Source organism: Ursus maritimus, unplaced genomic scaffold, assembly GCF_017311325.1.
Source record: "Ursus maritimus isolate PB19 unplaced genomic scaffold, ASM1731132v1 scaffold_7, whole genome shotgun sequence".
Lineage (NCBI taxonomy): Eukaryota > Metazoa > Chordata > Mammalia > Carnivora > Ursidae > Ursus > Ursus maritimus.
In genome coordinates this window covers 60,483,970-60,508,823 of record NW_024426885.1, presented here as the reverse complement: position 1 = coordinate 60,508,823, position 24,854 = coordinate 60,483,970, and the positions used below count along the sequence as shown (strand labels likewise).

The following is a 24,854-nucleotide window of genomic DNA, read 5'->3' as shown; positions in this document are numbered from 1 at the left end:
AGGTAGGATCTCAAGCAGACTCCCTGCTGAGCACCGAGCCACACAGGGCTCAATTCCAAGCCCCTGAGATCATGACCTGAGCTGAAACCAAGAGTCTGCTCCTTAACAGACTGAGCCACCCAGGGGCCCCTAGAATCACTGATTGTTAATAATTTGTTATAGTTGCTTTCTCTCTTTCTTCCTCTTCTCTCCCTTTCCCCCTCCCCTTCTCTAACTGTAATTCTGCAGTAGCAACAGGTTTTTGTTACTCTTGGTTTTACTGAACCTTTAAAAGTTGCTTCAACAAATGGTGCTGTAACAATTAGATATCCTTGTGCAAAAAAAAAAAAAGATGAAGCTAAAGAAAGACCTTATGCCGTCCATAAAAATGACTTCAAAAATGGATCACAGACCTGAAAGTAAAATGCAAAACTTTTATACAACTTCCAAAAGAAAATATAAGAGAAAATCTAGATGCCCTTGGGTTTGATGAATTTTTAGATACAACACCAAAAGCATGGTCCATGAAAGAAAAAAATAAATTGGGCTAAAAACCTGCTCTGCTAAGGACACTGTTAAAAGAATAAAAAGACAAACCACAGACTGAGAGAAAATGTATGCGAGGAACACTTAAAACTTTACAAGGAAATAAATAACCCAAATTAAAAATGGGCAAAAGAACTGAACAGACACCTCACCAAAAGAAGATATACAGATGGCAAATGCACATGTGAAAAGACACTCTACATCCCATATGTCATTAGGGAAATGGAAATTAAAACAGTGAGATACCACTACACACCTATTAGAATATCTGAAATCATAAAAGTTGACAGCACCAATTGCTGGCAAGCAAAACAAAAACTCCCATCCATTGCTGGTGAGAATGCAAAATGGTACAGCCACTTTGGAAGACAGTTTGGCTATGAAAAAGCTGAACATAAATCTTACCATAGAATCTAGCAATAATGCTCATACAGATCTCTCCAACTGAATTGAGAACTTACGTCCACACAGAAACCTATGTGCAAATGTTCACAAAAGAATGCTCGTAGTAGACCAAATGCTGGAAGCAACGAAGATGTCCTTTGCTAGGTGAATGGATGAGCACACTGGTATATCCATGCAACAGAACACAACAAGGATAAAAAGCAATGAGCTGATCAGGCCACACAAAGACATGGATGAATCTTAAATGAATATTGCTAAGTGAAAGAGGCAAGTCTGAAAAGGCTAAATACTGTATGATTCCATTTATATGACATTCTGGAAAAGGCAAAACTATAGCGATTTTAAACAGCAGTGGTTGTCAGGCATTGGAGGTGTGTTAAATAGATGATGCCGAAGGGCTTTAATAGGGCAGTAAAACTTGCATATGATACTATAATGCTGCATATATGACATTATACATTTGTCAAAACTCATACAACTTTACAGCACAAAGAAACCTTAATATATGCAAATTTTAAAATATCATTTTAGGAGACTGAGGAATTGTGATGGGATTTAACAACTTTGTTGAAGGGAGTGGAGGAAAAAGAAGGTGCTGTTCTAAGTAACTTGGGAAATAATCGGAGGCTGTAAAACTAAGTAAAAGGAACTATCAATGGCATTGTACTCTGGTTGGTAAAGTTGTATCCCATGAAAGTACAGGTTAACAATTTTGAAACCATTCTGCCTGTTTACTGAATTAAACAATTAACTGAATGTTTCTCCCTGTTGGAATGGATGGTGACAGATAAGTGCGGGGAGGACCATGTGGAGAAGAGGAAAGATGAGGGAGGGAGGCATGGAGACTGGAAGCACACACTCCCCATATTGAAGCAGAAATACAAGAGGCTTATTTAGGAAACCATGTTGGAACACGTGGCTTATATAAGGCAGAGGTTTTCAAATTATGTTCTGATGAGCCCCTTCAGAGGCTAGTGGGTGAGGGGGTAAGGAGGCCAGTGATTGAAGTCTTTAAGCAAGGCAATGCAGCAGGTGTATTAGGAAGCTGGATCTGACAGTGGAGCCAGAGGCTTGTGTTAGGAAATTATTCAGTAAGTCAGATGAGATGCATGAGCCTAAAGATATCACTGGTTTGAAAATAGATGATGAAGATGGGTGCTTGGACTCTCACCAAGGAAAAACCAACAGGACTGGGTTACAGATTGGATGGAGGGGAAGGAGTCAAAGATCCGTGATAGGAATGGGGAGAGGTGGGGGGGGGGGGGGGTGCCTGTGTGGCTCAGTTGGTTAGGCATCCGACTCTTGGTTTCAGCCCAGGTCATGATCTCAGGGTCGTGAGATGAAGCCTTGTGTTGGGCTCTGTGCTGAGCAGAGTCACTTGAGATTCTCTCTCCCTCTCCCTCTGTCCCTCCTGCTTGGGCTCTTGTGCACGCACACGTGCTCTCTCTCTCTCTCTGTCTCCCTCTCTCTCTCTCTAAAATAAATAAATAAATCTAAAAAAAAAAGTGGGTAAAAGGGGTCAAAAGGTACAGCTTTCCAGTTATAAAATAGTCATGAGGATATAATGTACAGCATGCTGACTGTAGTTAATAATACTGTATTGCATATTTGAAAGTTGTTGAGTATAGATATAAAAAGTTTTCATCACATGAAAAAATTTTTGTAACTACGTATTGTTAATGAGACTTCCTGTGATCATTTTGCAATATATGGAAGTATCAAATTGTTATGTTGTATATCTGAAACTATTATGTTTTAGGTAAATTACACCTCAGGTTTTTTTTAAAAAGGAAAAGAATTAAGCATTAAAAAAGAAAAAAGAAAGAAAAATACTCTCTTGCTACCAAATCTGGACAAACCAAGGGAGCCGAACCACTCCAGACTAACAATATAAAGGAACTTTTTCATGGCAACTTAATGCAAAATGTCTATTAAGGTCTTCAGCTTTACAAAAGAGCATCATAATTATAATTTATGGAATAAAATAAGTATTTTAAAAGTTGCTTTTTTTTTTTTTTAAGAATTCCATGTTAAATTTAAATGCACTGGTATTGGGTTGTAAGGCATATGGAAGATAATTGATTGATTGTATCCAAATTCTAAAAGGAAATACAAAGTGGATTGAAATTAACTTGAATATGCAAACTAGAACGATGATGGCTAACTGCAGGATTTGTACCTTGTGCCAGCAGTGGGAATGTAACAACAGACCTGGAAATTGGGTTTTGGTTGACACCTCCATTCTTAAGGTTAGTTGCTTTCTCAGAACTCGCTAGGCTGGATAACCCCTGTGCGTTTTAGGAGTTGCCCTGTGTTAAATCGTAAAGCCCTAGGTTCTGTGGCTAGGCTAAAAATCCCATATCCAGAGTCTGTGGATTGGCTTCTGCTAAAGTAGCCTTCACAGGTAATGTTGTTAGGTAAGGCAGAGACTGTTAATGATGTGGCTTCCAGTCGGTGAAGATAAATCCCCAGCAGAAGACTTGATATTCCTTTGAGCTGGTGACAACAGCCCCAAACTCAGGGTTCGTCTTTGTGAGTGATAACAAAGTCACCAAGGATTTACTGCCTATTCCCCCACCACAAGAAATTAAATAAACTGTAAATGAACTAAAAATACAAAGAGCTATTTACTTGCTGTCAGTATAAGATTAAAAATACAAATGCAAATTTATTTCATATAAAAGTTCACAAATAACATGTTCATATTAGCAAAATTCATAAAATCAAAAGAGAATATACTAGAAAACTATTGGTTAAGATATAAAATAGACAAAGGAAGGCCTAGAATCAATAATACTCTAGTAAGGGGGCGCCTGGGTGGTTCAGTTGGTTAAGCGTCTGCTTTTGGCTCAGGTCATGATCTCGGGGTCCCGGGATTGAGCCCTGCGGTGGGCTCCCTGCTCAGCGAGGAGCCTGCTTCTCCCTCTGCCTCTGCCCCTCCTCCCATTTGTGTGCTCATCCTCTCTCTCTCAAATAAATAAAATCTTTAAAAAAAAAAAAAGAATACTCTAGTAGTAGCATGCCCACCACCCAGATCTTAGTTTCACATACATTTTCCAATAAAAGGAATCAGGGCTCCTTGGCAAAACAGCTGATTCTAGGAATGGGACAAAAAGTATACAAGAACAATGATGGTGTATGTCAAAGGAACATAGGCGCCAACTGAAAGAGATCCCAGTGACCAAATCTAGAACAATTTGAGCAACAAAATAAAGAACTATTGTAATAGAACCCAAAGTGTACAATAAATATGAGTTCATACTGATGTAAATAATGATTGAATAAATGAATGGGGGAAATAGGAAAATGTCCCATGCAGGAGAATTCTAAATAATGTACGTAAATACTCTGCCCCCAAGGTGTTGGAACGTAACTTGCCACTCCATAAGCATAGGTTGTATATAGTGATTTTCTTCCAAAAAGTATGGTATAGGAAGTGGGGCAGGGTTTCAGGGGGGTGTTTAGTAACTTTCCTGACAAATACTGCTGCAATCAAGTGATCAAGGTTAACATCATAAGTGATGAAGTCATGCTAGTTGGACATATTCTTGATACGTCATGAAGATGTCATGTTCGTGATAAACCCACCAAAAACCCTTAACCCCAATCTAATCCTGACAAAAACGAAGGAGAAATCCCAATTGAGTGTCATTCTAAAAAATACTTGACCAGCACTCCTATCTGTCAAGTCATCAAAAATAAGAAAGGCTTGAGAAACTTTCTGAGGAGCCTAGGGAGAGACATGATGATTAAATGTAATGTGGTAGATAGGGTGGGCTCCCAGATGGTATCCTAGACAAGATAGATGTAGAAACTAAGCAAATCTGAATGAAGTATGGACTTTAATTAATACTAATGTATTGTTGATGGTTCATCAATTGTGCAAATGTTCCATTCTAATGGAAGATTTTAATAGGGAAAACCGCGTTGCGTGGTAGGTGGGAACTGTCTGTACTATTGTCACAATTTTCTGTAAATCTAAATCTATATTAAAATTAAAAAGTTTTGGAAAATTGAACACATTGTGAAGACTCGGTCCTAACAATCAGGTCTCTAAGCAATGGCATTCTTTTATATAGCCACAAGACTAATATCACCTAAAAAATACAACATTGATGAGGTATTAACACCAAAAGTACAGTTCGTATTCAAATTGCTCACGTTGCCCTAATAATGCCTCATGTAGCTGCACTGTCGTTCTTAATGCAGGAGCCAGTCAAAAATGACATGTTGCATTTGTCATTTCTCTATAATCTCCTTAACATATAACATTCCCTTGATAAGGAGGAATTTTAACACCCCTTTCTTTAGAATGGTTGGATCAGCTGCCCTTTGTTTCATCACTTGTATATGATTTTTTAAGAAGTGAAAAGCAGGGGTGCCTGGGTGGCTCAGCAGGAAGCCTGCCTCTCCCTCTCCCACTCCCCCTGCTTGTGTTCCCTCTCTCCCTGGCTGTCTCTCTCTCTGTCAAATAAATAAAATCTTTAAGAAAAAAGTGAAAAGCAGCAAAGTCACAATTGGTGGAGACTGTACCATTTCTCAAAAACGGGAGTAGAGTCATCCAAAACTGCTTTTCATGAAACAATGTCTGATGTTTCACAAGAGGCCGAGGGCTTGGTAGTACCAGCCAAACAGCATGCTGGGTTTGTGCTGTAATTACTGATGTCAGGATTAATTTAGGTGGTGGTGTAGTTCTTGTGGCACAAGTTTGCTTTCTTTTTTCTGTTGGTGAGTTGCCCGAGATAGTAGAAAGTTCCCCCTCTAATTTTCTTATATAAAAAAGGAGCTTAGACATTCTCTAATCAGTTGACCACCCAAGAGAAGAGAACATAAAGAACAGTTTTAATTCTTTTACGTTTAATTTACAAAAATAACCAGAACATTAAAGTTCTGCTATTTGTATGCTGTACAAAATAAGGAGACCAAACCTTTCAACCTCATTAATGAGAGGTCATACCATGTAGGGTGCCCGCGAACAGAGGGGGATTGTCCTAGCTCTAGGGTAAGGCATGAAGGGGAAAAAAATCACTGAGTTGGAGATACTGGAGGTACTAGAAAGATTTGAACGAGTGAAATGAAGTGGTTTAAGGAAAGTGGGATGTTTTGATTTCCAAATAATTGCAAATTCAGTTTTAATTAAAAAGCAACGGAGAGTTCACAGACGTATCCTTAGTGCTCGAAGACGCAGTGCCTAGCTCACAGTATGCCAGCAGTGGTACCTGGTCTTGTGCAGTGGAGAGGAATTAAGATTATTTTAAAGCAGGATATTAAATTCCCGTTAGGGTGGGTGGGGCCTGGGAGAGTTGACACGTGCATCTGTGAGCTGACTGTGGTTGACTGTCCTGCAACCCGAGCTACGCAGATGTGTCCAATGGGAGGACTTGGCAGCACTTTTAGATCTGAGTTCAGTTCAGGGAAGTTCACTTCATAGTCATGTGGTACCCGGTGAACTGCACAGAACAAGACAATCCAGATTTATGGCTTTCCTTTACTCACTTGTTTGTGTAGAAGCATGTATTTTAAAAGAAGATTTTCCCAACATTTTCAAAAGTGGTTTGTGTGTTATTTTTCTTCACCAGAAGCTTTTTTTAAACCTCAGATTACAGCTGAACTCTTGTTATCTTTAATGTCCATGGTGCTAATGCTAAGTTTGGGTTTCAACATATCCTGTGCTGAACGGACTAAATGAAGAGAGCAGTTAGTTCCTCTGAGTTCAGAGTTAACTCAGGAGCCTGGGGTTGGTCGGATGGTGGGGAGTATTTCTTAACCCCATCTAGTGTAGGCACCTAACCAACTTCACAGGAATTGGAGAGCGTGTAAATGTTGACTAAAGATACAGGCATTCCTTCATGCAGACTTGGTACACAGTCAAAAACTGGGTCTTGGACATCTTTTTACCCACGACAGAAGCATATTGGCAGGTCACAGTGACTTAGGTAACTTCTGAATATTGACTTCAGCTAATACTAGGGATCCACTTGCGATGGGTCATACGTTATATGAAGTACAAAGTGCTTTTTGCTCTAGAGGGAAGAGTACAACTGTTAAAATTAGAAGTTTTGTGTTTGGGGGCACCTGAGTGGTGCAGTCGTTAAGTGTCTGCCTTCGACTCAGGGCGTGATCCCGGTGTTCTGGGATGGAGCCCCGCATCAGGCTCCTCCGCTAGGAGCCTGCTTCTTCCTCTCCCACTCCCCCTGCTTGTGTTCCCTCTCTCGCTGGTTGTCTCTCTCTGTCAAATAAATAAATAAAATCTTTAAAAAAAATTGTGTTTGTTATATTTTGGCTTTGACACTTGCTGGATGCTTAATTCAGAAGTTCCTTAATGTCTCTGAGCCTCGTGTTTATCATCTAGGAGTTGATTTGTAGTGACACTCAGAAAAATTACACCTGGTCAACTGGGGAATGCTGGAGATCGGTTCACATAGCTACCACATGATGCTCCCCACATTCTGTGGAACTCTGCCCACAGGATGCAAGGTTACTTGAGGGCTTCCCGGGTTTCCAGCCCTTGGTTCTGTAATGTGCTCTGTTGAGTTCAGCATACTTTTTAAACGTTTTTCTTTGGTTTGGGTCTAGCACATAGTAGGCCCTAGTGGTGGGAAGGGGTGGGGGTGGCTGGGGAGAGAGTGAGAGGATGAAGTACGAGTCTGATTTGCTATGGACCGATTTCTCTCCCCTAGTGTTATCTCTAGCTCTCCTTTTAGAGTAGAAATGAGAAGCTCTGCAGTAAAATTAGAAGTTCAGCTCTGACAGCATGAAAATTCCAAGCTTCCTAGTGCTTGATGACTATAATTAAAACATGCATAAGGTCTTTCAAAGGAATTTCTACTGTCTTCAGCTCTCTTTGGCAGTTTTAAACTTGTATCATTGGTTATAGAATTCAGGATTTGGGGTATTCTCATGGGTTTGACTTTTTCTTTCTGTATGTAATTTTCATAATTTTCTTCCAAGACTGTTGTTACCTGATGGCCACTTCACTGTTGCTTTATGGAATGCGAATTTTCTACTAGCAGAGATTCTTAGCAGCAGATCTTTCTCCAAATTTGTCGAGGACGGAAGTTATGTATTATTTTGGCAGTGGTCATGCACAAACTTCTGCTCCACCATGGCTGCTTAAACAGTGGCGTAATGACTCATGTAGGAAGAATATACACAGGTACAGTGTGTTATTATTGGGCCTTGCACTAGTTGTAATCATTTGGCCTTAAACAGGCATAAGTCATTATTTTCTAAGATTAAATTTAAATATTGATTTTATTTAATATTTATTAGATATTAAATTCTAGTGTATTGTAACTCTTCCACCTTTTCCTTATAATCTCTTATATTTTAGTGTCTGAGTAATAGAGTTTGGCAGAAGTCAAAATAATCTATAGTTGTTTTCACATTACTTTAAAAAATTCAGTTAGATCAAAACCAGCTTACGATACTGACAGCACATTGCTTAATCATAATCAGTTTTAATCCAAAACCAAACTAAGAATATTGTCACATCTTAGGTTTGCTGAAGATGCAGAACTCAGAAATTCAAATTCTTGGACCCCACTTCCAAAGATTCTCATTTCCAGTTGGTTCTTATACATAGACACATTTGGGAGCCAAACCATTTGTAGAGGATGCTTTTCAAATTTTTCAGAAGTTGGGGGTGGGAGGGTGCCTGGCTGGCTCAGTCGGTTAAGTATCCAACTCTTGGTTTTTGGCTCAGGTCATGATCTTGGGGTCCAGGGTTGAGCCCCCGTGGGGCTCTGGGCTGAGTGTGGAGCCTGCTTAAGATTCTCTCCCTCCCTCTCCCTCTCCCTCTGCACACCCTCTTCCCCTACTCCCACCATGCACATGCTCTCTCAGTCTCTTTCTCTCTCTCTTTCTCTCTCTCTCTCTCAAAAAAAACCCAAATAGTTCAGAAGGGCTTGAGGATTCCTCAGAGGATTCTACGATCAATGAAATTAAGTTCTCTAAGGACAACTTAATTATATTTGTCTTTTATTCACATCTATTTTATTTGAAGTTCCTAAGCAGGATTTCCTCTGGAAGAAAAACGCTGCTTTGGAAAAAGTCAGGAAACTATTGTTAGGAGATAGACTGTTTCTAGGATACCTTATCATTTAAGAGTCTGATCCTATTTTGAAAATTCACGAGAGTCTTTGTTAATATTAGAGACCCAGTATTCAAACAGAATTCAAGTGAATTGTGATAAAGGACAGAAAACATTTGCCCTTTTCCTCTTTCTCCCATGAAGCCCTTTATAAATTTGGTTGCCATAATAACTTGCCTTTTCTTTATTTCAGTAAATTCGGTGAATTCCCTAATACACAGTGTTTCAGGGTTTTTCTGATAGATACTATATTTTCCCTTGGCTAAAATGCATATGCACTGGTGTGCTGCTAATGCTTAACTACTGGGGGAAAGAAGACTGATTCCTATCATTTGCTAATTTCCCTGATGTAAATTCTCCCTACAATAATGTCCTATTTCAAGCTACCAATGTGAGGTCACTGAATGTGGAGCTGGGAAGAGAGACCCGCCTCAAAGAGCAATTTCCACCATACACAGAAGTGATGTAAGTAACTTCAAGACCATGTAAAATGTAGTAAGATAACTAGAAAATAAGGAGTTTGAGTATTTACTGTTGACCTTTAATGTTTTATATATTTAAATTATTTTACCATAGAATACCCAAGAAACTATTTGCATGCTTATCTTTGGGGAACTAGAGTGTTTCAAAATGAAAGAAGACTTTTACTTTGCATTTGCATTCTTATGTTCTTTAAATTAGTTACCTAGGCTAAGTTTTATGAGCAACAACAGAAAACTGCGTTCAAGTAGTAGCTCTCGAGGTGATTTTGATGTGTCTAAGTTGAGGAACCACCAGTGGTTCTCAGTTACTAGCTACCTAAAGTAGAAAATGTTTTTCTTGGTTCTCTGGCACCTTAGAGCTGCTTTTGTGCTTAAGTGCAGTGATTACTATATTCTAACTCTTAATTTATGTGCTGTTCCATTCTTTGAAATGATTTGAGAAATCTTCTGCCAAATGGATATGTTAAAATGTAAAGAAAAATAAGAGTTACTGCTAGAAAAAAAAAATGCAATCAAAGTAGAAAATCAGAATTTGTCAGTACAAATATGCCAGTCTTAAAGTTCACCATAATTGATAAAGTTGAACAGCGGATTTTGCTTCTGAGCTTCCTGGCAATCAGTGAGGGGTGGGGAGAGAGAGGGAATAATATTTTTATCAGATAGAAGGAAAGTCATCATTTTCTCAAAGAATGCTGAACATTGCATCGTACTGAATTCCAAAGTAAATCTCATACATGAAAATAGACAATGCCCTGAACGCTGTTCCTCTAGTATTTATAGCTGTGGATTTCATATGGCTGTTTCCTGGTCTTAAAGAAAAAATAAGAATGTGATATTAACAAGCATCTCAGTTGAAGTGACTTTTCCCCTAAAGGAAATAGGTAGAACAGTCCAAACTGTTACCCTCCTATTGTTCCTAAAATACAGGCAGGTGGTCAAGCTTGATTCAAATTGGGCATGACACCATCTAAAGAAATAAAGATTTAGAACAAGGATGACAAACGATGGCAAATAAGTCTACACAGCTCCTGTCCTTTGTTGGTGTGAGTGAGTTTATGGTGCTGTGTTGAAGAGGATTCTGAGGCCTGGGTCGGAGGAAGGGTGCGCAGTGAGTGACTAAGCGTCTGTCTGGGTCACAGGAATGGAGAACAGCGGAGACACTTCTGCATGTTTGCTGTCCTCATACCAGGCTATTTTATGTACATTTCACAGGTCTCAGACCATCAGTCTGTAGCGTAAAGTGGATTACAGACAAATGGGGTTTATGGTCCTTTTTTTTTTTTTTTCAATTGTGTTTTTACGTAATCTCTACATCCAGCGCAGAGCTTGAACTTCCGAGCCTGAGATCGAGTGCCCCGCTGTCCCGACTGAGCCAGCCATTCACCCCCGTAGCCTTTGATGAGGGCCTGGAGTGCTGTATTTTGTTTTGCCTTTGAGAGTGTATACGGTATCTGTGTTAATTATTATGATGGACTCATTCCAACAGCCTGGCCCCTCTGTCTTTCATCATTCTGATTTTTTTATTCTATATTTTGTTATTTTAATATTGTATCCCATTTTAGTTCATCCCTAGGCTCATTGAGTTGTTTTCAGTTCTTTAGTCTAATAGAACACTATCATTACTCATTTTTGTTTGTTTGGGAGTATGATTCTAAAAGCAGTGGAATAAAGAAAAATTGCCAAGTAATTCCTATAGGAGCATTGTCTTATTATGCATCAGTATCATATAGTTTAGATTATTGGCAATGAGCTATTTCTTGCATTTACTTTTAACAAACTACAATTTAAGTTCTCTTACATTATTAAAGAGGGAATTTATTATCTAAAGACAGTCTTAAGGGAATTAAAATAGTTCAGAAATGTTAATATCATTAGCTATAATGTTTTGGGGGTTTTTTTTTTTGTTTTTTTTTTTTTTAGTAATGATACACTACACGATCATTCTAATCCATATCTTAGAAACACAGTTCATCTGTTGAAAAAAATGGCTACTATCTATTTGGTGTTTCTAATCCTATTAAAAATAGTCCTTAAATGGGTATTTCCCTGTAAGAATATAAATTGATGCTACTCTTCTAAAGAACAGTTTGGTAACATATAACAAAACCCTTGAAATTTCAAACCCTTTGACCTAGTTATTCCATTTGTAGGATGTTATTAGGAAATAAACACTGGTTTTTAAATGTGGATTTTTGTTGTGTTTTTCTTCAGTTAATATCCTGATAACATTTTTTTGAACTTTTTTTTAATTTATCCAACAAAGAGAGAGAGACAGCAAGAGAGGGAACACAAGCAGGCAGAATGGGAGAGGGAGAAGCAGGGGCTTCCTGCTGAGGAGGGAGCCTGATGGCGGGGCCCTATCCCAGCGCCCTATCCCAGCGCCCTATCCCAGCGCCCTGGGATCATGAACTGAGCCGAAGGCAGACACTTAATGACTGAGCCACTCAGGCGCCCCTAAATGTGGATTTTGGAATGAGAGTGCATGCTTTGAATCCAGACAATAAACTTACAAGGTGTATGACAGTAGTTTAACTTCTGTCAGCCTCAGTCTTCACATCTGTAAAATAGGAAAATAGTACCTATCTCTGGGTACTATTGTGAGAATTAAGAGCAGCAATATATGGAAAGTGCTTAATATCCTGCCTCATATAAATGTCAAAAATTGCTCTTATTAGTAATCATGGCATTCATTAAAATAGTAAACACAGGAAAGGATTTGAATGGTTTTCATCCATATAAGGGAATATTGTATACCCTGTAGTTTTTAAATGACATTCTTTAAGGATATGTAAAGATGTAAGAAAATGCTCGTAATATCCCATTTAGTGAAAGGGCAGGATAAAAATCTATATGCTCTAAGATGTCAGTTAATTATGTTTTAGTTATATTTTAATTCTGTTACAAAATATTGTTCCTAAAATATTATCTTTAAATATGTTAATTATGTTTTAAAATAGCATTTTTTAAAGATATTATAGAAAAAACTGAGAAAGATAATACCAAAATATTAAGGATCAATGTTAGTAATTCTTAAAACTGGGTGATAGGTATAGGGGGATTATATTAATACTCTTCTGTTACTATACTGTAGACTTTCGTATTTCATAATCATTTTTTAAAGAATGACAATAATAAAAGTTTAAATCCTTAGAATTAGTGTTTTGTAACTTGTTTAGATGTAAATTAACCCTTGGTCAGTTTTGTTATTAAACTTTTATTGGTGCTTTAAGGTTTTTAAAGCATTTAAGAGAATGGCAGGTCAGACTTCAGAACATTTGATAAAATATTACAGTATATAGTATATATAAGTGTATGGAATAGCATTTAACAAAAAAGATGGTTCATTCAGTAATGGAATTACTAGTGATTTTGTCATCTTTTTTTACTCTTTTACATCTTGTAAAAATTCTAGAGTAAGCTGTGTTTAGAATCTTAATTAGGAAAAGCTTTAATCAATTTTTAATGAACTACTGATAACTCTTAACTTCAGTACTAAGAGCACTCTTACTGGTTGCTTCTGAGACTCATCTTTGAACAATACTATCCTTCTCTAAGACAGTTTCGGTGAAGGATGGATTTATGTCTGAACATCTGTCCAGAAAATAGCCATTTCAAGTATTTCTCATATATGAAATATGATACAGGGCTGTCTCTACTATACATTTGCACAAAATTTCTTTTTAAAGTAGTACAAATTTTTCAGTAAAGCCAGTGTACATATAGGAAACTTTACCTTATTGGGAGGGAAAGGTATCGTGAGTATTTTGGCAAAGTTTTCCCTCTTTAGGCAGAAAAAGGATTAAGAGGAAATGAGTAACTATTTCTTCCTGCCTCTGTAACTGAAACAGTATTCAAATTTATAGGTGAATTTTATTTGTAACAAACTCTTTATAAACCATGAGTTTATCTTGTAGGTGGCCTTTTAAAATAAACTACTTGATTTTATACACTGTGCTCACGCTTTGGCTTTATGCCCGACCTCCCAGGTTGCAAACATCCAGAGTAAGACCCGATATTAAAGAAAATAAACCAGAAAAAAAAAACACCTAGAAAATATTACAGATGTTAGTAATAAATTAGTAATATTCACATTAGAGCAGTAATAAATTATAATAGTGGTGGTCCTTAAAAATTGTCTCACTGTTTACTAAGACATTTAATCTTTCCCACGTTCCAGATGAAATGCATTATTGTTTTCTACTCTTATTAGATTTAGGTGTTAGAGGATATTGTGTATATTCATTTGACTGATTCCATTCAATACAGAGGTTAAAAAATAAAGCAAAGCACCTGTAAGCATAGTATCAGCTAGTACCAAATCCTTACTATACGTGAGAAAATTATGTTTTGGAAGTCAGTTACATTAAAAATATATAATCTAGAATATACTAAAGGCAAAATGATTAATCCTGACAAATTCTAAAATTCAAAACAATTTAGAAGTCTATGGGGGAGTGGTAGATCTTGAAGAAAAAGAGGCATGAATTGAGCAAGGAAAAAAAAAAGAGGCATATTGAGGAAACCATGTTGGAACAGATGGCTTATATAAGGAAGAGGTTTTCAAATCATGTTCTGATGAGCCACCACAGGGGCTGGTCCACAAGGCGGTAAGGAGGCCAGCTACTGAAGTCTTTCAGCAAAGGCAGTGCAGCAGGTGTATTATGAAGATGGATTTGATGTTGGAGCCAGAGGCTTGTGTTGGGAAATTATACAGCTAAGTCAGAGATGGCATGAGCCTAAGTGTATCATTGGCCATGGGTTTGAAAATAAAATAGGAAGATAGATTCTTGGACTCTCACCAAGGAAAAACCAACAGGACTGGGTTAGAGATTGGATGGCTATTACAAGCAGAGGCAGGAGGAGTCAAAAGTTCCCTACGGTGACAGAAATGAAGAGTCTCGTGTTGAGTTTAAATCCAGTGGTACAAGAGGACATGGACTGTGGAAGATAATCAATTGTATCCAAATTCTAGAGGGAACTACAGAGTGGACTGAAATTAACTTGAATATGTAAACTAGAACGATGATAGCTAACTACAGGATTCGTGCCAGCAATGGGGATGAACACAGCAGACCTGGAAATTGGGTTTTGGTTGACACCTCCGTTCTTAAGGTTAGTTGCTTTCTCAGAACTCGCTAGGCTGGATAACCCCTGTGCGTTTTAGGAGTTGCCCTGTGTTAAATCGTAAAGCCCTAGGTTCTGTGGCTAGGCTAAAAATCCCATATCCAGAGTCTGTGGATTGGCTGAAGTAGCCTTCACAGGTAATGTTGTTAGGTAAGGCAGAGACTGTTAATGATGTGGCTTCCAGTCGGTGAAGTTAAATCCCCAGCAGAAGACTTGATATTCCTTTGAGCTGGTGACAACAGCCCCAAACTCAGGGTTCGTCTTTGTGAGTGATAACAAAGTCAACAGGTATTTACTCTCCCTCCCCCACCAAAAAATAAGCTATAAATGAACTAAAAATATATAAATGTAGATACTCATTCTCAATGTAAGAAAAGCTTATTTAATATAAATGCAAACACCTATAATATAAAACTTCATAAATGTAGGTGTTCTGGGCTGAATTGTGTCCCCCAAATTCATATGAAATCCTAACCCCCAGTACCTCAGAATGTGACTATATTTGGAGATAAAAGATTAAAGAAAGTGATTAAGTTAAAATGAGGTCTTTGAGGTTTGTTAATCCAATGTGACTGATGTTCTTATAAGAAGTGGTTACACAGACCAAGGGATGACCATGTGAGGACACAGTGAGAAAGTGACTACTGCAATCCAAGGAGAAGGGCCTCAAAAGAAACCAAACCCACCAACACCTTGCTGTTGGTCTTCTAGCCTCCAGAACTATGACGAAATAAATATCTATTGCTTAAGCCATCCAGTCTGTGGTATTTTTTTTTTTTAAGATTTTATTTATTTACTTGACAGAGCACAAGCAAGGGGAGCAGCAGAGGGAGAGGAAGAAGCAGGCTCCCTGCTGAGCAGGGAGCCTAATGCGGGCTCGATCCCAGGACCCTGGCCACCCAGGCACCCCTCCATGGTATTTATTTAATGACAGCCCAACAAACGTAGTCCAACACATATTTTTACCAATATGTAAATAATACCAAAACCATATCAAACAATGTCAAAACAACCTATAAACAATATCAAAAGATAACAAGAACCTAGACAAATATTGCTTAATATGCAAAATAGACAAAGAAGGACCTAGAATCTACAACACTCCAGTAACAGTGAGCATATATAGCACCCAGAACTTGGTTTTAAATACCACCCTCCAGTGAAAGAAACCAAGACTCCTTGGAGAAATGACTGATTCTGGGAATGAGGCAGGATATACACTGGATGAGTCTGGGGCATCGTGTAGTGCCAGAAAGTAGCACATTGTTCAAAAAACAAAACAAAACTCACAATTACAGGTCTGACAGAGGGACACAGGAGCAAGCTGAAAGATCTCAGCGTTCAAAGCCTTGAGCAGCAAAGTGAAGTACCACTGTATTAAAACCCGAAGTGTAAAATAAGCATAGGGGTCCACATTGATACAAATACATCACTGAATAAATAAATGGAGAATACATAAATCTCCCATGCAGAAAAATTTCAGGTAATTCCTATAGATACTCCACTCAAGAAGGTGGAACATAATTCCCTGGTCAGGTATGGCCTGTGCATAGCAGCTTCCTTCCCAAGAATACAGCTCGGACAGGGGGGTAGGGAGTAATCTTACAGTGACGTCCGACAAACACGACCTCAGCCTGCTGGTCAAGGTTAACATCAACAGTGATAAATCATGTTGATAGTGTGTCCTGGGTATAATACCTCCTGAGGTCCTCCTCCCAAAAATCCATACCTCAGTTTAATCATGAGAAAAACATAAGACAAATTCCAGTAAAGGGATCTCCTCTGATATTCTTCACCAATACTCAAAACTGTCAAAATCATTTCCCAAGGGAAGTCTGAGAATTTTTCTTTTTAAGATTTTATTTATTTATTTGACAGAGAGACAGCCAGCAAGAGAGGGAACACAAGCAGAGGGAGTGGGAGAGGAAGAAGCAGGCTCCCAGCGGAGCAGGGAGCCCGATGCAGGGCTCGATCCCAGGACCCTGGGATCACGCCCTGAGCCAAAAGCAGACGCTTCATGACTGAGCCACCCAGGTGCCCCTGAATTTTTTTTTTTTTTTAAACCAAAAGGACTTAAGGAGACAGGATAGGTAAATATAATATGCTATCCTGCATGGGATCTGGGGTCAGAAAAAAGGTGGTAGGTAAAAACTAAGGAAGTCTGAATAGCATATGGGCTTTAGTTAATAATATATCAATATTGGTTTGTGAATTGCAACAAATGTACCATACTAATGCAAGATGTAGATAAGGGGCAACATGTAGGGTTTATGGTAACTATAGTGTATTCCCAACTTTTCTGTAAAATTAAAACTATTCCAAAAGATTTTTTTTAAATAAATCAGAAAAGTAGACAGAGGGTATCATACACCATATGCATCAAAAAGCCAGTAAACACTTGAAAAGAAAATCATGTTTATTGGTATTCAGGAACGTATATTAAAACTTCTGTGAGGGGGGCGCCTGGGTGGCACAGCGGTTAAGCATCTGCCTTCGGCTCAGGGCGTGATCCTAGCATTATGGGATCGAGCTCCACATCAGGCTCCTCCGCTATGAGCCTGCTTCTTCCTCTCCCACTCCCCCTGCTTGTGTTCCCTCTCTCGCTGGCTGTCTCTATCTCTGTCAAATAAATAAAATCTTTAAAAAAAAAAAAAACTTCTGTGAGGGGCACCTGGGTGGCTCACCTGGTTAAGCGTCTGCCTTTGGCTCAGGTCATGATCCCAGGGTCCTGGGAATGAGCCCCACATCAGGCTCCCTCCTGGGTGGAGAGCCTGCTTCTCCCTCTCCCTCTACTGCTTGTGCTCTCCCGCTCTCTGTCAAATAAACAAATAAAATCTTTTAAAAAATACATACTGTAGAATATTTGAGGGCAAAAAACTCCATGATGTATTACCTTAAAAAAATCAATTGTATATACGGTGTTGTTCCATTTCTGGGTCTGTCCTTTCATTGTATGTGTGATTGTGCATATCTGTTGGATCTGCCATTTGGCGAAATAATCTTAACAGATGGCATTAAATTAAATCCTGTTAATGATTTAGGCATTTTATAAATGTTTAAAGAAAGCTATTTTAATGCATGTTGTAATATATCAAGTATTGACAGCACCATCGTTATAATTAGAAGCCAGTACTTCTCAAAATAGAGTAAAGGACCACTTTTGTATTACAAGTTGTGTGTGTGTGTGTGTACACACGTGTTATATTTAGGTTTTGGGACTATTACATGTGGATAAAAAGTAAGATTTACATACAATAAGATGTTGCCTGCAGTTCTTTCTGGTAGGGCTGGGACAATTTTTTGTTTTTGGTGATTTTCTACAATTTCCAAATGTTCAAGGAACCGTAGACTATTTTTTTGTGATGACAGAGGTTTTACTTTTAAATTCAAGTATAATTAACAATGTTATTAGTTTCAGGTGTACAGTGAGAAAGATTTTTTTTTAATGATTTTTAAAATACAAATTTTTCCCAAGATACTGTACCTAGAATATTGAAATCCTCTTTATTAAAAAAATATTTTTTTTTTTACTTTGCTTTCTGAGTGGATTTAGTCTGTGCACAAATTTGCATTCATACAAATTTACACTGTTATATGTTTCCCATGTAGTTTCTACTTTTAGGTGAAAATTTTATAAGCGGTTAAAAGCATTGTTGTATTTGATTAGTCTTCTCATACTTTTTACTTTTAGGTTGGTGTTTGGAATGCTTTATCCTGCATATTATTCATACAAAGCTGTGAAAACAAAAAACGTGAAGGAATATGTAAGTATAGTTTTATGAGTGATTAATTCTAGCTTAATGTATCTGTGATATACAAGACTAGAAAATCATTATTTTAGAAATAGCTGGGATAATGTTATTGGTTAAAAATGTTATATAAATAAAAAGACTAACTGTGTTAACTTCATAAACTAATTTTGAATACAAATCCAAAGTGGAGTTTCAAAAAAGATCACTGTCAGTTGACATTTAAATAAGTATATGATTTCCAAATGATTTCCAATCTTTTTCATTTTGTCTAAGTTCCAGTATAAGAAGGGGGAAGGGCTGTTTTTTAGCTTGTGAATTTATAGCTAGACTGAGAACATAATTCTTTTTCACCCCAAACCTTTTTAGCTGTTTTGTCACTTTTTAATTGATTTAAATATACAGATACCTTGTCACTACTGACAGTTGCAGTCTTTTTTCTTCTTAAATCAGACTCTACAGTTGACCCTTGAATAACACAGGGATTCCCCCACAGTGGAAAGTCTGAGTATAATTTTTAACTCCCCCGAAACTTAGCTATTATTTGCCTGCTGTTGACCAGAAGCCTTACCCATATCAGTTGGCTCGGCATCGGACTCTTGATTTTGATCTCAGGGTTGTGGAGCCTGCTTAGGATTCTCTCTCTCCCGCTCTTAAGTACGTAAATAATAAGCTAGAGAAAAGAGGTTAAGAAAAATCATAAGGAAGAGAAAATACATTTATAGGACTGTACTATATTTATTGGAAAAGAATTTATGTATAACTGGACCTGCACAGTTCAAACCCATGTTGTTCAAGGGTCAGCTGTACTAGCCAATACAGTCCTTCTTATTTGGAATGTTTGTCATACTGTTACTAAAGGAGATCTTTTTTTCTGAATCTAATTAACGACAATTGAAATACAGGGTGGAGTTTCTCAACTTCGCACATATCTCACCTATAAAGCATTATAAACCCAGGATATGCAATAACTGTGTGTGTCTTTGTGTATGTATTCGTGGTATTCTCTCATCTTCCCTCTAAATCTGGGTGATTTTGTTGGAGAAAAGTTAAATATAAATTGAAAATGAAGTTTATATGAGAAGTTCTGGTAATACGAAGGTATTACCAGTGGGCACACAAATACCATGCCCTAAAATAGAAGGGGAATAACAGTAGGAAATATGAAGGTATAATAATTTGGAAAAAAAAAAAAAAGAAATAGGCCTGTTGTGTGTAAGTTAATGATAAAAGAGCAAGAAAGATGGAGTTGTTTCGGGACTGACCTAAGAACCATTATAAAATATTTGTTTATTTCTTTTTTTTTTTTTTTTTTTAAGATTTTATTTATTTATTCAACAGAGATAGAGACAGCCAGCGAGAGAGGGAACACAAGCAGGGGGAGTGGGAGAGGAAGAAGCAGGCTCATAGCAGAAGAGCCTGATGTGGGGCTCGATCCCAGATCGCCGGGATCACGCCCTGAGCCGAAGGCAGACGCCCAACCACTGTGCCACCCAGGCGCCCCTATTTGTTTATTTCTTACTATACATGGGTTTAAGTTTGTTAATTTTTAGAGGCTTAAAAACATGGGTTTGTGTGTTTTCAATCCCTAAATAATCGAATTTTTATTACTGTATTATTCTATAAATTTGGGATTAATAAGAACGGTCTAACTTTGAAATTTTAATTCTGCTTCGTAAGTTAAAGATAACCTATGGAAGAGAATTCAATAACATTCTTATTCAAACTGATGGAAAAACTATAAAACTTGATATGTGTTGATATATATACATATGTATGCGTACACGTGTGTAGTTAGGTATATATTTCACATATTGCCTATAGTTTTTAGAGAATAACTCATTATTAACAAATTAGGAATTACCTGTACATAATTTTGCTATAATATTGTGACTCTGGAAAGTTCTCTTAACATTCTTTTGGGAGCATCAGAATAAGGAGTAGTTGAAGAGAAACTAGGGAGGTAGAAAGGCAGTTGGTTTGATAGTTACGTGGTAATCATCTCTCCACAAATGGTAATGAAAGCTAAAAGCAAAAATGGTCAGGCATCAAAACAGAAAAGGCAAGGCATTTGCCTTTCACAAGGAAATATGATATAACTCCGTAGACCTGGTGACCATGTTGTCTGCCATCAAGGCTGCTAGAGAGACCAAGCTGAGACATCACATTAGAACATTTGCATTTATATGATTTCCTACCAATTTCAAAATACTTTTATATATTATTGTTTCTAATTGCTGCTGTAACAAATTACCAGGTACTTACTGGCTTAAACCAACCCCATATATATTCTCTTACAGTCCTGGAGATCAGAAATCTAAAATGGATCTACAGGGCTGTACTCTTTCTGGAGGCTCTAAGGAAAAATCTGTTCCCTTACCTTTTCCAGCTTCTACAGGCTGCGTGCATCCTTGGCTCATGGTTCTATTCATCATCTTCAAAGCCAGAAACGAGCTAAGACTTCTCACATTTCCATCCCTCTAGTTCTCTCTTCTGCCTCCCTCTTCCACTTATGAGGATGCTTGTGATTACGTTGGATCCACCTGAGTAAGCCAGGATCCTCTCCCCATTTTAGGGTCAGCTGGTTGGCACCCTGAATTCCATCTGCAGCCTGATTTCTCTTTTACCCTGTAACCTAACGTATTCACAGGTTTTAGGAATTAGGACATTGGCATCTTTGGGGGAGGGAGACATTATTCCTTGTACCATAATATCTCACTGTTCCTCACAACTCTAAATCAATAAATAAAGTAGGCAGGGAAAATATTTCAGTATTACAGTCTCAGAAGTAAATTAACTTGCCCAGGGTCACATGGATCATTATGGCAGGAATGGTACCAGATTGGATATCTTGCTTGTAATGTCTTATTCTTTCTCTTCTACCATGCTACCTTTAGAAAAGTAAGTGAGGATTCTAGCTTCACAAAAAAGTAGAAACAGTTTTCACATCCAACCAGCCAGTGGATGTGCTTCCAAAGTAGACCTTTCAGGGCCACAAAATAAGGATATTTTTCAAGAAGGGCACTGAGGGGCAGGACTCATAAACAACTAAATCAACTATGATCAAAATAGTTAAAAATGAAATTAGAAGGTTTTGAAAGTGTTGTCAGTTCTTTAAGTATTTACAGTCTAAATTTGCTTTTGACAAAATGTTTGAATATTATTTTCTTGCTGAGTCTCACCTAAACTTAATCTGATCATAACTCTGATCATAACAGTTTTACTAGAACTCTGTTCTCAAGTTTTCCTATATAGTGATCTCATCCACATTTGCTTTGTTTCGCATATGGTATTTTCTTAGCAAAATTAACCTTCTTCAGATTTCCCTGTTATATTTTTAATAGCCTTTTACATCATCTGATACTGTATTATTTATTTGTATGTGTGTTTTTCCAGAAACAGCTCCAGAGAGTTGTTTTGTTTTGTTAACTGCTATGTTCCCCTACCTAGAACAGTACATGGTATATATAGTAGGTACTCAGTAGCTTTTGAATGAATGAGTGAATGAATATTCAGAATAAGAAAAGGAAAGGGGCGTCTGGGTGGCTCAGATGGCTGAGCGTCTGCCTTTGGCTCAGATCATGATCCCAGGGTCCTGGGACCGAGCCCCACGTTGGGCTTCTGGCTCGGCAGAGAGTCTGCTTCTCCATCTCCCTCTGCCACCCCCACCCTGCTCGTGCTCTGTGTCTCGCTCTCTCTCTCAAATGAATAAATAAAATTAAAAGAAAGAATAAGAAAAGAAGAGTTGAAGAGTGTACATTAATTAAGTGGATTGGTTAGTTTCTCAGCTTTGATGCTGCTGGGTTAAGGAGTATATAATCCAGTCTGACTTATCCCAAAGCTCAGTTTCTTTGTGGTATTTGGTTATTACCTAAATTCCACTGATACCTACTTCAAAATTGTTTTCAGAAAGCAAACATTTTAGATTAATTTACTTCTTTCCACCCTAACTACTACCATTCCCCGTAAGCCTGCAAATAGTAGCTTGCACCTGATAAAACAGATGCTGTGCTCGAATCAAAACAAATGGAAAGTGCTGTGTATTTTGGCAACCTTCCTTTCTTCCTTTGCCTATTTTTAAAACAGAGCTTTCCTAGGATATAATTTCCTGTATAGTGTGGCTGATATGGCCTACTTAAAGTCTTTCAGCCTTGCAGTAATTGAAATGTAAACTTAGTGAAGAATTAGTATGGTTTTGCAAATTTTTTTAGGCTTATACCATCTCATGACTTGAAAATAGAGTGTTTACTTCCAAGTCGTGTGTAATTGCTGTAGCTTTTCTAGGAAACCGTGTTCTTATTCTAAGAATGTTGGAGAACGTGGCAATGAAAAGATTGGCTGACAGCACTTAAAAAATCAAAATCAGACATTTGGTCCCGAGATTTACTGTGAGCAAGAACAAAGAACAGTGAAAACTCTGGGAGATTACTTTTTTAAAGGCTTAGAAATAGCCCTCTAAAACCCTATTGACTTAATTTTGAAAGTGACCTAATTTTTCCTGAATACTTGGGTGATAAGAAAATGAACAGATACACCACGTACTAGCTTTATAGTTCTTTTCAATTGGTAAATCTGAAGTTGTCTGCTAGTTTTAGGGTGGATATAGAAGAGGAAAAAATATAATAAAGAAAGCATACATTTTTTTACTGTCAAGAAGTGTTCCCCAGGCATCTTTTCATATTTTTGTTTAAAGATTATATTTATGTATTTGAGAGAGAGCATGAGCAGGGGGAGAGAGAAGCAGGCTCCCTCCTGAGCAGGGAGCCCAACGTTGGGGCTCATTCTCAGGACACTGGGACCATGACCTGAGCCGAAGGCAGATGCTTAACCCACTGAGCCACCCAGGTACCCCGTCTTTTCATATTTTGGATTAAAAATACTCATTTGATTCAAGAGTTTTAATTTGGGAAGTGTAAAGATTAACCTGCTGATGAAGGTGGGATTTTTGAAAATTAGTTTTGTCAAGCCACATTCTTATCTGTTTATTTACTATTCTGATGTACTTTTAATTTAGTTTTTATTTTTATCAAAGCTGTACTTACTTATAATTTTAAAATCAGTTTTCTATAGCTTATTATGAAAAACAGCAGTTCCCCACCTTCCCCATCCCCATTTCTGTCTTGACACCACTACTTTCAGCTCTGTTATCTAAACCCTTTAGTGTTTGTTTCCATATCTAAATGACAGGCTTATATTGCTATTTCTTAATTTTTCAGATGGACTTTATCAGTTGACTTCTATTAAAGATGATTAATAGTAGCTACCCAGTGTCACTGTACACATGTGTATTTCCCTGTCCCTCATAGCCTGAGAGGGTCAGTACAGTGTAATTTGGGTTGGGTCAGTATTCAATACTTGCATTATTTAGGCTAAGTTAGAAAGAAGCAATAGACTAAAGAGATAAAGAGCCTAGAACCAGGCTGCTGGATTATCGTCCCGGCCCTATCTGTTACTAGCTGTGCCGTCTTACAAGTTACTTCACCTTTCTGTGTCTCAGTTTCCTCGTCTGTAAAATGAGAACTGTTGTAGCACTCCCTCCTCAGGTTGTTGTGAGAATGCTATGAGTTAATGAACATCAAGCTTTTAAATCAGTACCTGACATATAAGAGTACCTGTTGTAGAGTATTTTTCGTTATGAAAACGCTATTTGCACTTAGTCTCTACAGCATCCTACCATTATCATTTTTTTTTCCCTGTGCAATAGTTTATTTTCCCTGGTGTTATTATTGTCTTGTTTTTCGTTTGATTTTTCACGTACGTGGTATTCTTGGTATTGCACATTAGGCCCGAACTCTCCACAGTTGTGTAGATTTCTTCTCAGTGCGTTATCATCCATCAGATATTCCAGACTGGCTCGTCTTTTCGGTCCTCAGATTTCTTAGTCTCCTGTTTTCCTTCTGTTTATTTTACTTCCTCATTTAAATGAAATACATCCTTCCCAAGAAGGCTGTGTGAGAGGCATATTTTTTGATGCTAGATTGGAAATAATTTTCCTTCAGAATTTGAAGGCATTTCTCCATTGCCTTTTAGCTTCTCATGTTGCCGTGGAGAAGTCTGAAGTGATCCTGATTCTCACCTGCTTGTGGCATCTTCCTCATGGTCCCGTTGTTGACAGTTTCATGGGGATGTATGTGCCTTGGTGTGAGTGGATTGTGATAGATTTTTCTAAATCCTCAGTAGTCTCTTTAACATGGGAATCCTTTGTCCTTCAGCTCTGGTTTGTTAAAATGTATTTCTCTTAATGATTTTCTCCACTCCATTTTCACCAATTGTTTTGTCTGGGAATCCATTTATTCAATTATAAAGAAACTTGGGCTGATTGTCTAATTTTCTGATCTTTTTTCTTTTTTTTTTTTTTTTTGCCTTTTTTATGATGGGTTTCTCAATTTCATCTTCTAACCCTTTCGTTAATCTTTTCATTCCTGCTCCTCTGTGTAGAATTTCTAAGAGCGCTTTTCATTCTATGAATGTTCCTTT

At 37.8% G+C, this 24,854-nt stretch overlaps 1 protein-coding gene across 2 annotated transcripts in view; it reads left to right on the top strand.

Annotated features, from left to right (window-relative positions):
• The window catches only part of REEP3 (receptor accessory protein 3), a 94,138-nt gene that overhangs the window by 26,389 nt on the left and 42,895 nt on the right, over positions 1 to 24,854 (top strand). For both annotated transcript variants that reach the window (XR_005833244.1, XM_040624466.1), the window contains exon 2: positions 18,320 to 18,392. Coding sequence is in view for 1 of the 2 variants with exons in the window: in XM_040624466.1 (XP_040480400.1) it covers positions 18,320 to 18,392 (73 nt within the window). In the remaining variant the exon portion in view is untranslated. The remainder of the gene's footprint in view (positions 1 to 18,319; positions 18,393 to 24,854) is intronic.